The sequence below is a fragment of the Diabrotica virgifera genome, chromosome 6, assembly GCF_917563875.1.
Source record: "Diabrotica virgifera virgifera chromosome 6, PGI_DIABVI_V3a".
NCBI lineage: Eukaryota > Metazoa > Arthropoda > Insecta > Coleoptera > Chrysomelidae > Diabrotica > Diabrotica virgifera.
Genome location: NC_065448.1, coordinates 31,464,465 through 31,477,575, shown reverse-complemented (window position 1 = coordinate 31,477,575; position 13,111 = coordinate 31,464,465). Strand labels below are relative to the sequence as shown.

General features: G+C 32.7%; 1 protein-coding gene across 7 annotated transcripts in view; it reads right to left on the bottom strand.

The window, feature by feature from the left end:
* LOC126887532 (zinc finger protein 271-like) overlaps window positions 1-13,111 on the bottom strand; it is a 137,776-nt gene that overhangs the window by 113,254 nt on the left and 11,411 nt on the right. For 3 of the 7 annotated variants that reach the window (XM_050655177.1, XM_050655185.1, XM_050655178.1), the window contains exon 2: window positions 2,140-2,292. The exons of the other annotated variants lie outside the window; for them this stretch is intronic. In XM_050655177.1, the coding sequence (XP_050511134.1) occupies window positions 2,140-2,292 (153 nt within the window). The remainder of the gene's footprint in view (window positions 1-2,139; window positions 2,293-13,111) is intronic. 7 annotated transcript variants of the gene reach the window in all.

The window sequence follows — 13,111 nt, the reverse complement described above, 5'->3', positions numbered from 1 at the left end:
TGTAAAGCTGCTATTTTCTTTGTAGTTCTGCTGGCACTGTAGATTCGCAGTTCGAAGGACCAATAGATGTGGATGTGGTGAAGAATTTTCAGAATTTCACGTAAATTTTAATACAACAGATCTAAAACAAATTACAATAACTTGAATGTAAGGAGTAAAAATGTTCGTTCATCGAAGCGTTGGTTTTGTGTGTATTCTCGTCGTTATGTACTTTTTCGTCACCCAGTAACCCTGGCAAATGAACTTGGGTCACTTCGTTCGGCAATCTTCGGTAATACGCACTTGTACAATAATTGGCAGAGTCTAATAAATTTCAAAGTCAATGTACTTAACAATACCATCATAAATCCGACCCGAGCTACAAAATTTACACGGGGTCAAAGGTCACCAAATATAGTTTTTAGCGATTTTCAGCGAAACGACAAGTTTTATCATAAAATTAGTTCTAACAAAAAATGTAGAATGGGTAACTATCTATAAAAAATGTCCCTATTACTTTTTTTCCTAAGAGCCATCGTTTTTGAGATACGACGATTTAAAAAGTTGTAATCGTCATAACATGCGCATACGTTTCCACACCACCTTTGAGGTAGTGTATTTAGCGCGTTTTTTTAACGTGGTTTCCCCAGTAGGCCTATTCCACGGATCTGTTATGATTCTGTTTAATTTGAAGCTATTGAAGAATTGATATTGGCACGGGTTAAAAATGATAAAAGTTATAAAAAGCGATATAAATTAAAAAAAGGGAAATTTATCCAACTGGTTCATAATTTTCCAATACTTCTGCTTCCTCTTCTTGTTCATCCTGGGTGCAAGTAAATTGCCCCAATAATGACACATCGCATTGCTTCTCGATAGAATCAAATGAATCCTCAATTGTTGGTGATTCAACATTGGAGCACGACCGGTTTTGACAATTAGTGCATGCTACCGAACAAAACAGTCCAACTTTTTTGCAACCACATTTAGCGCTACATCCCTTTTTATACTTGCAAAAAATTGTGTTCAGGAGTTTTTCCGGCGCAGGTGGGAGTAAAGTTTGAATTGGTTCTAATGAACTGCCGACTAATTTCCATCAACAGTCTTTTGGATCTAGCTGATAACCAAGCAACACTTGAACTTGGTAGTATACCTGAAAAAGATGTTGATGAGCAGCCGCGCTGAGGTTGGAGGAAGACAACATAACTGCACTTGTTTTTTATTTCGAGTATTTTTAAAGAAACATGCATATCGCAACTTATCTAAGCACGTAGTTTTTTTAGGCGCTCCATACATAAAGAGAAGAAAGCTAATTCCGCGTTGGAAATAACTTCTTGTGGAGTTGAATTAGTTTTTTTTAAACTTCAGCACATTTAAGTAAATCTTGTTTTTCAAACATTTTAAAAACAGTCGTTATACACCTCCTGAAAAATGCCGATGTCATATATCACAGCCAGTTATTGCGTGTATAAATAGTAAAGAATAAAAAACCGCTAAACGCCGTAAAAATGAGTGGCGCATACAATATTCCAGCTACAAAAGATCTAATATGAATATTACGTGGCCCGAAAATGTTTTTTCATTTTGATGCAAAACAAAATTCTAGTTTTATTTTAAAAGATTTTTCCATAATATTTGTAAAGAAGTAAAACGTGCCACAAAAGAGTAACTTTGATACAGTTTGACTTAAATTTATATTATTATGTGTAATATAAGTTAAGTTGACCGATAGAATATTATGTTTACTTGTATTACAGCTTCAGTGACGTAGTAGATATATACGTAGTGTACTAATACATAAGAACCCTTTCAACTCTTTGAATCGTTATATCTCAAAAATGGTGGCTCTTAGGAAAAAAAGTAATAAGACATTTTTTATAGATAATTACCCATTCTACATTTTTTGTTAGAACTAATTTTATATAAAACTTACCATTTCGCTGAAAATCGCTAAAAACTATATTTGGTGACCTTTGACCCCGCGTAAATTTTTTAGCTCGGGTCGGATTTATGAGGACTTTTTAAATTTCAGTTATGATAGTATTTTGAAAAATCCTGCCAATTTTCAGCTTGATGGTAATTATTGTAACCTCAGACCTATTTTTGAGTCTAACTAGACAGGTCTATTACTTGTTACTTGTATTTTCAAGTTATACTAACCTTTTTGAGTTTTTTGGTTTTCTTCAAACAGGTTTAGTTTATTTCCGTCTTGGTGTATTTCAGTATTTCTAGGAATTTCCTTTAAGTCAAAATAATCACATGCGTCATGTGTACTTTGGGTATTGGATTCCTCCTTAATGTCACATTTAAAGCCTGCAACAAATAGAATATAACCTCTAATATTAAAGTATTTACTAAAATATCTAGTAGTCCATTAAAATGTTACATTTTTTAAACCCTAACCTTGCATTTGTTAGAGGAGTCAATTTTATTTTTTTAATGTGTAGGGTCATCAATAGAAGCTTAAGTTCAAGTTTTTGGGGTCGCCACCCTTGTCCCCCGGCCGCCATCTTGGAAAACGGGGTGCAAAAGGGGTTTCGCGCCATATCTCGTAAACTACCAACCCTACGGAAAATCTAATAAAACTTCAAATGTATCAAATGAAATTTTCTACAATTTTGTCTCAAGTGTACTACTTTTTATCGTCAAGTTACCAACAAAAAAAGATATAAAAAATAAGTAAAATTTTTTTAACAAGTTTCCTTTTGGAGTTTATAACTTTTTTTCAGTTCATTTTACAATAATATAACATAGTAATTTTGTAGAGGGGTTTTCAGCGAACAATTTCCACTATAAAGTTGTTTAATTATATTTATTTATCTAGGTTTTACAGCTCTCCAAACTTGACCAGATTCTTGAATGCTCATAGAGATACAATAAAAGCAAAACGTTGGGCTTATCTATCTATCTATATATTTTTTTATTCATACAATTTATTATGATTTTAACATTCCTATGCTATTATTAATCTATGTTTGACCTTTAACCCCACTATAAAACTTAGAACCCTAAGCATATATAAAAAAGGCCCAAGAAGTTGTTTGAGGACAAATTCGCCGGTCCAGAAGAAGAATGACGCAACCGCAAAGTTCCTCAGAAGAGCAAAAAAAAACGATTTTTAAAAGATGTCTTTAATTTTCATCGATATTGGTTCGAATTTCATTACCTTAATTTAATCGCCCCATTTTCAATCCTATCTACAGTTGCGTCATTATGAATCTGAAACAAGGTCGAACATAGCGCTTATTTCAGTAATGATGCAACTACGCTATTATAGTGGCTCAGCACATTTTTACAGTTCGGTGCAATTGACATAATTTGCAGTTACGTCATTCTTCTTCCGTACCTGACTGAATATCTGCCTGCTATTACTTTTATTATTATAATTTATCCTAGGTGGCACAACAGTCGGTTCCCCTCTACTTAACTTATTCTTGCATTTGTGCTGCCTATTTAGCCAAGTGCAGTCCAAAATCAGATTAAAATTATACTGAGCATTATCTACTGTAGAAAATTACCGATAGAATTTTTTTAAGTAGATTGTTTCTGTTTAATGGCAACCAGTTTCCTAGTTTTGACAACTGTCACAAATAAGAAAATAATGCTTCATTTTTACTCAAATTTGTTGTCATTGGGCAATAGCCACTCGAGCCCTGCGGGCTCTCGTGTCTATTGCCAGACAACAAATTTTCGAAAAACTGTCGCATTATTTTCAATTTATTCTCACGTTCTTGTGATATTATACCCGATAATTTTTGATAATTTCCCGTCGTCAAATATATTAGATCAGATGCCCTTCGTTGCTATGAAAAAATACATTCAGTGACAATTAATGTTTTAAAAATTATAAAAGTGATGACTTTCAACCGCCAAATATTTATAACAACTGTGTGTTTAATTGCACTAATTTGTACTTACATAAATAAATTACAATAAAATTTTGGTTTTGAACAGTTTTATTCATGAAATAATCGCAACAAATTGCACTCGATCTCTAAAATTAATATACAATTTTAGAGCTCTTGTGCAATTACTACTGATAATTTTAATAATAAAGTCATTGAAAACTTTGCAACCAAAAAATAGAAGAATGAACTTCATATTATATCGTAAACTTTAAAAGTGATATTACAAAAATTTGTAAATACGGAGGTACAAAAATAATAGAAGAGATAACAACATTATTCCAAAAAATTGTAAACAACATGACAGTACCAGAGGAATGGAGAGAGAGTATAACAATACCCATCTACAAGAAAGGCGTAAAGACAGATCCTACGAACTACCAAGGAATTACACTACTCAATTCTACATCAAAACTATTGACAAACATTCTATCCCAAAAAATATATAAGAAAGCCGGTGTATCGGAAGAACAACAGGGTTTTCGCCCAAACAGATCTACAATAGACGCTATTTTCATAATGCGACAATTAGTTGAGAAATCAATAGAATTCGACAAGCCCATGTTCACATGCTTTGTAGATCTGAAACAAGCATTCGACAGAGTACGATTAAAGGACGTGCTCACTATCCTTGAAAAGAAAAACATAGGTCAGAGGTATAGAAACATAATCAAAGAGCTCAATAGATCCAACAAAACACGAATTAAAACCACACACGGGCTCACGGAAGAAATCAAAATCAATGCAGGCATTAGACAAGGAGACAGCCTCAGTCCATGCCTCTTTAATTTAATAATGGATGAAGTTATAGGTAGTGTTAACATAATGAATCAGGGATACAAAATGGGTAACCGAACCATGAGAATACTTTGCTACGCAGATGATGCAATCTTAATAGCCGAAAACGAAGATGACTTACAACGCCTACTACAAAAATTCAAAATAACCGCCGAAAAGTATAACCTGACACTATCCAAAGAGAAAACCCAATCGATGGTAATATCCAGGAACCCAATTAGATGTAAGTTAGTAGTGGACGACCATATAATCGAACAGGTAATGGATTGCAGATACTTAGGTGTGGAAATATCTAGCGACAGGCATCTGTGTCAAGAATCAAAACAGCAGGCAATGAAAGCAGCGAGAATATCTGGTTTCCTGAGGGATATAATCTGGCGGAATAAATATATGAGCACCGAAAGCAAAGTCCGCATTTATAAGACATGTGTTAGACCCGTACTGACATACGCAGCTGAGACAAGGGCCGAGACAACAAAGACCAAACAGATAATGAGAACAACAGAGATGAAAACCCTAAGATCCATAAGAGGTATCACACTCAGAGATAGAGTACGAAACGAAGACACATTGAGAGAGCTAGGCGTTCAGGACGTAGTGAGATGGACAAGAGCGCGACGACGCATGTGGAGGGACCACGTAGATCGGATGGACCCTGAACGTATGGCGCATTGGGCGAAAACACAGAAGCCCAACACCAAGCGACCCATAGGAAGACCCAAAAAACGATGGTACGAGAGTTGGAGCTCCGGATCGCAGCAAAGACTGTAACAGAAGAAACAGGACATAGTCCTATTACAAGAAGAAGAAGAAGAAGACAAAAATTTGTGCATTTGTGTGAATAATTTAATAGTATTATTTTTATAAATTGGTAAATAGACTAAATCGTAATAACAAACTTCAAGCACTATCAGCAGTAAATGCTGGTGGTAGGTTAAGAGGTTTTTATTATTAATTAATTTACGGAACTGTTTTGATCAATGTTGGACAATTGCTTGGCACCTCAGATCACTAAACATAAGATAAAAGTATCCGCGCATATATTTTTTTAGTTTTTGTTGTAAGTATACCTTTTTTGACAATATCGTGAATCCGTCACTAAAAATTTTGGCGGCTGCTCGAGTTCTGGCACTACCTTCTTAAAGTGGTACGAGCCGCCACTGGTTTAAGGGAACAAAATCCCCATAAAATTTTTATTGGGTGGACAAATTCCACTATAATTTTGTTTTAAGATGTTCCTGGCATAAGAATGCCACATGTCCATTTTCAATAAAAAATCTCTAATAGTTTTCCATATATTGAAAAAAATCGATTTTCATTTTGTAACTTCAAAGGTCTATAACTTTTTTTATGAGCACATTTGTACTAAGGTACATTAGGTTCAATCGAAGTATTTTTGACCTCAGAATGTGTGGTATAATTTATGACCAATCTTTTCGGGACACCCTGTATAATTACGTGGCTAAAGGTTCTAAACCAAGGCCAGAATCAGAGAAAAAAAAAAGTATTTGTTTTATTATATTTATTGTTTTTATTATTTATTTTAACCTAGGATTATAACTTAATTCTTGTTTTCTATTTGTAATGTTTTTATTTGTTTACATTGAATATTAATTTGTTTTCTTGTATAATCCACTTCTCAATAATTATGTGATATGACGATTCTCAATTCAAATTAAAGTAGCTATGCTTCTTTGGTTGATCATACTCATCCTACATCTTCTATTTTGGTTGATCATATCGACCTCCGACAGTAATCCATAAATATTATATTATACTATGTTTATTTTTTAACCAAGAGGAGTAAACCACAAAGACATATTCACACCCGAGAAAGGCACTACAAAAGTCAACAAATACATCTTCTTTTTTGGTTGATCATGTCGGTCTTCAACGGTAATCCATAAATCTTACCTTATACGAATATGTCGCTAAAGACTTCTAAAAACAACTGTTTTTTATATAAAAGCAGACTGAAAATCTAAATATTAAAGAGATGACGCATAAAACACAGAAAATCGCTGATATAACTTAATTAACCTATAAAATGACAGAAGTGTCAAAATTTCATAAATGTCATTAGTGTCAAAATTACAAACAGTGGTGTAAACATGCCTGGGGTTGGACCAATTACAAACAAGCATTACAGCACAGTAAATTTGAATTACTCCTCCTGGTTTAAAAACAAACCATAATACCAATAAAGAGGTCTAAAAACAACTGTTTTTTATATAATAGAATAATAAAGTTCTAAAAATTAAAGGAATAATGCAAAAAGCACAAAAAATCACTGATATAACTTAATTAACCTATGAAATGCCAGTTCTGTCAAAATTTCATAAATGTCGTTGGTATCAAAAATTTCATAAGCGTGGAGTAAATTTGCTTGACGTTGGACCAATTACAAACAAGCATTACGGAGCAGTAAGTTTGAATTACTCCTCTTGGTTTAAAAATAGACCATAGCCCAAAACACGTAGTGACGTCATATGGTTAATGTTTACATTCTGCACCAACAAAGTAAACAAAATTAAATATAATTTTAAATTAGACATTATAAATGTCAATAGAAAATACAGTTATGTGACGTCACAAGTGTTTTTGGTCCTTAGAGCTAGTCATAGAAAACTTGTACTTTTACAAAATGGTTTTATTTTCCATAGTAAACCTTATTTCCTTTCTTTCAAAAACTGTATCAAACTAAAAACTCAACAAACTGGTATATATTATTATAATGACATATAGATCTGGATCCCGCGTATGAAAAAAAAGTTGATTAATAGCAAGCTGAAAATTTGTTAATAGCTTAAGGGTGTCTAGTCGGACAAACTTTGATATATGGGAACACTGGAACAGGGGAAGTTTTAATTGTGGAACAGATTAAAAATTTGGAACAGTCAGACCATGAAAACGGCACATGTATTTTGTCCGACAGAACAGACTTAAACTCTCTGAACAGAGATTAAACTCTCATGCAAAAGTCAGACTGCTTTTTATCACCAAATGGGCGTTTTAATGAGTGGAACATGTAAAATATGTCAAATGACAGAAATTATAACAGGTGATAAATAGCAGTCTGATTTTTGCATGAGAGTTTAATCTCTGCTTGGAGAGACACCCTTAAGCTATTAACAAATTTTCAGCTTGCTATTAATCAACTTTTTTTTCAAACTATGTGACTTCACAGGGCGTCTGAACTATTTTAACTCACAGAAGATTTTAAATTTGGATTTCTAAGTTATTATGAGTTTTTGAAGTGTGAAATTTTGTAAATCTCATTTTTAAACAAAACTGAACATTATTATGTAATAAAAAAATGTGCAAGTTTCCGATTCAATATTTTTTTGTAATTGGGCAACTATGTCAACCATGTATCGGGACCGGCCAAGTTCGGCAAAGCGACACCTGGTTTCTACGCTCAGCAACATTTTTGGGACTTTTAATTATATTCGCCAATTATATTAGTCCTGGTTACTGGATAACTGTCAAGGTCATAGTCCAAAAAAATAATAAGAAAAAATAAGATTCGGGTTATGTTATTAAAACGTAAACAATTGACCATTCCAGGTCACGTGACTTTCGACACCGTTGCCATTGATTATAAACACCCATAGATAGCTCACCTCTTGGTAACCGAAAGACGTATCAACAACTAGATTGCGCTACTCGAAAACCGTATCGAGATTTCTCATTCTCTCTCTGACTTGCGAGGAGGTAGGAGTAGTGTCAGGGCCGAACTTACCCTGTAGGTGTATTATCTGTGACAGGCAGGTGTTGTGACAAGTTAGAGCGGAATTTTATCAAAAAAGGACTCATATTTTAGACAAAATGGCCTCTGTAACTCATAAGTGTGTTTACGCGGGATGTTTTTAAAGAAACGATGGAACAAATAATAATATATCTTTCTTTAAATTTCCACTGAAAGACGTAGAGCGTACAAAAATTTGGCAAAAAAACTGCGGGAACATTGATATTATATTGATGGATATCACTGACCTTAAACAGAGGGTAATTTGCCAGCATCATTTTGCAGTGGAACATATTTACCAAAGTGGCCAAAGAAAGTTATTAAGGAAAAATTATGTTCCTCTAAAATTTACACAGTTAACAACTGATTTAGGTGAGTACTCAATTTTATAAATATTTTTATGTTTGCCTAATGCGCTTTGTCAATGAGAATACTGCTATTAAAATATATTTTATATAAAATCAGTGAATATTGAATGATTTAAATATTTTTATACAATTAAATCAAAAGAGATTTTTTTAAATATGAATGCGTTGTTACTATCACTCCAGAAATAATGATGATGCTTGTTTTGCTTTAATTAAAATTACACATACATTTCAATGATTACACCTATTTTAGGTGATATCCCACCAGTATGCTCTACATACGTTTATTGCGGTACGAAACGTAAAAGATCTACAAGTGACGATTGTATGGTCAGGTCAACTCCATCGCCTAAGAGATCAAGTAGTAGTCCCAGTGATATTTCCAGTTTTGAAATTAATTTGCCCACAAAACTTGAAACTGAATTGACGGAGAAGGTAAAAAAATTGCGAGTATCAAGTAAATGCTTTAAAGAAGAAGTGCCGTCAGAAGAACAGTCAGCGTTGTAGAAGAACAACAAAAAACAAAAAATCGGCAACCAAATTCATGTTACAGGTACTGTTAGAAAATAAAAGCAAATACGCGCACACATTTGTTAATATGCAGTTTTCACATAAAACTCGTTCACAATGGAGTCACAATGAAAAGGATTTAGCTCGGGCCATTTATTATAAGTCTCCTAGTTGTTACAAATTTTTAATTAGATCTCTTAACTTTATATTACCTTCAGTAAAAACAATTCAAACTTGGTTGCGTGTCATAAAATTAAGAACTGGTTTAAACACTTCCTTAATAATTGACAAGTTGAAGAAAAAAGCAGAGACAATGGATGAGTTGGAAAAAATTTGTGTGTTAATGTTTGATGAAGTTTCTTTGAAAAAAAAATTGGAGTACAATAAATTAGATGGCATTATAGAAGGGTTTCAAGATTTAGGTGCTTTAGGAAGAACAAACAAACTTGCCAACACAGGTCTGATTTTCATGATTTGCTATTTTGTTACAGGTGGTCCAATACATAGCGACAACTTAAAAAACATTGTAGTTGAAGTTGTTTCAAAATTACAAAATATTGGGTATATAGCAAAAGTGTTAGTGTGTGATCAAGCATCTAATAATAGAGCTTTATTTAAGCTGTTAGGCGCATGTAAGGATCAGCCTGCAATAGAAATAGGAAATCAGAGGATTTTCACTGTTTTTGATACACCCCACTTATTAAAAAGTCTACGAAATAATTTTCTTAACAAAAAGTTGACGTTTTTTGCCGATTCTAACCAGATATCGTGGCAAGATATTGAATACACATACAACATCGATAGAACCAATGTGAGAGCACGATGCATGGTGAAAATAACAGACATTCACATAAACCCTAATAATTTCCAAAAAATGCGTGTAAAATTAGCAGCCCAAATTTTTTTAAACTCAGTTGCCTCAGCAATATCAACAGCAAAATATGTAGGCCAGTTACACACCAAAACGGCTCCTCATACTGCCGAATTTTTAAAAATTATAAATAATATTTTTGATGGTCTTAACAGCAAATATTGTAGTGATAGTAACCCAAACAGAAAGCCAATGTCAACTTTAAGCAAGTCAACTGAAAACTTAAAAGCAGGTTTAGAATATTTAAAAAAAATTAAAGTTTTTGAAAATCAGAAAGAGAGAAATAATATTCACTGTCTACACGGCTTTCAGTGGACAATTTTGTCAGTTTTATGTTTGTGGGAGGAACTTCAAAAATATAATGTATCTTTTAACATCTTTTCTGAACCAAGATCCTCTAGAAAATTTTTTCTCTATTGTGCGCAATCGGGGTGGTTACAATCCAACACCTAGTATTAGTCAGTTAAGAATTGCCATTAAGCATAATACAAGTATTAAACTAAAAATTGCTTTAGACAATGGAAATTGTGAAATAGCAGAAACTGATAATTTAGATTTAACCCACGAAGTAACCAGCGTCGAAATATCTGACGAGTCCATTGAAACCCAAACAGTTCATGTAGAACAATCTTTAGACATGCAAAAGGAAAATAATGACAACCAAATTTTAAGCACAGCAAATTCCAGCAAATGTAGCATAACAAATTTAGAAACGTGTGCTGTTATATATGTCGCTGGTTATATTTACTATAAGATTATAAAGAACTTGAATTGTAGTAAATGCCAGGAAGACTTGCTAAAAGACAACAATTCTATTACAGAAACACGAATTAATGTTACTTTTCAGGGATTATGGCGCAAATGAAGAAATAAAGTTTCTTCAGAGACCATCAGATTTGTTTGTTACTATTACTACAATATTGTTAGAAAAGGTTCACGAGGCTTTTAATTTATTTAAAGTAGATAATGCAGTTTTTGAAAAAATTGAAACCTATGTGACTAACCATATTTTATTAACTACTAATTGGCTTGAAAGCTGCGAAGACCATAAAAGGAAAATTATAAAATTTTTGGTAAAAATCAAACTTTTTAAAACTTGTCAGTGGTATAACGTTAATGAAAGCAAACAGAAAACTAAAAGGGAAAAGATTCACAGAAAATTACTTATTTTCGATAAAAGTAAAGGTAAACAAACTTCAAAATGCAAAAATTCGACAAATAAACAGCAAAAAATTCAACAGACTGACAGCCACAAAAGTAAACAAACCAGAAACGTCACAAATTGTATTTAAAATATGAAAACGTCTTTTTTTCTACCTAGATCTTTTCAATGTACTGAGTTTAGTGCGTTCATAAAAATAACATGTGTTTTTACTTAATAACAGGCGGTAGCTGGTTTGTCTTTTCATGCGTGGAAGAGAATGATGCTAGATAAAAAGTATATGTTTTATCTCGCCGGGTATGAATGACGCACGGGTAAATAACCGTGGACTTAACTGTATGTTAAACTACACTATTAGCTTTAGTCTCTATATACAGTAGATATTAACAAGTATTTTATAATATCAGGAAAACAATATCAGTATGTCTTAAAACCTTGGAATCATATAGAAAACTTTTTTATTAAGTTTAGGGAAAAATGTATTATTGATAAAAACTTGCATGTCTCAAAACTCAAAATAAAAGAATCAGATGTCAAATATTATGAGTCGTATACCAAGTTTGTTAAAAAATATTAATTCTTCTCAAGAGTCATATACCTTCATTTTTAAAGCACTTTCATATAAATATTAACGTGGTTTTTAATTGTTCTCGACTTTTAATAATAATAAAATGTTTCAATTTTGTCAACAATGAAAGTACTTCTTCAGAAAAAGAAATAATAAATATATATCTTTTTTCCCCAATATTTTAATTTTACAATCTTAGCACAGTATATAGAGGTTCCCTCTTTATACTGTGATCTTAGTTTGAAAAGAATTAACATTCAAATATACTTATTTACTTTGTTTTTAAATATGATCTAATTAGTGATGTTTTAAACTTTCTAATCCTGTCTGTTAAATCCAGCTTTTACCTATTGTTCCTAGGCAAATGGCCTTCGACTATTTATATGTTGGAAATTTCCTGTCACTTTATCAAGATATCATACTTGCATTATTCATTTTGAACGTTGGGAATTTGTGGTATTTTTTCAAAGAAAGATAATAATCTATTGTATTTGGTACTCACCACTACTTTTCTTTAAAACATCGATGTCTTAATTCCAGAAAGTCCTTAGATAATTTTTAAATGTAAAAAGTATGCGATCGAACAGTAAATCATATTGATTTTAGTTCACCTCTGTACAATTTCTTATTTTGCACAGACTTCTATATTGCCTTTTCTAGATAAATTGTAAATTTTTTGTAGTACAATGTTACTATCGGAACAACATTTATATCCTCTTCTTGTCGAAGTTCCTTCTCATATCGAAGGTTGGCCATCACTACAGCTATCCGTACCTTATTGGCGCCTGCTTTGAAAAGATCTATTGAGCTGTAACTATACCACTCTCTTAAGTTTCTCAGTCAGGAAATTCTTCTTCTACCTATGGATCTTTTACCCCTAATTTTACCTTGCATTATGAGCCTAATATCTCATATTTCGCACCTCTGGTAATTTGGCCTAAACCCAGCTTTCTTGTATTGATGTTCTTTATCACCTCGCAATCCTTTTGTAACATTGTAACCTTCTTAATACTTTTGCATTTGTAACTCGTTAGATCTAGGTATTTTCAAAATCCCTCTATAGCACTACATCTCAAATGCTTCCAACTTATTTATATTGTCTACTTTTAGTGTCTAGCTTTCCATTCCATGTAACAAAGTCGAGAACACGTAAAAAATGGTGTATGTATGAACTCTCTAGACCCAGTAGAAGCAAAGTTGTA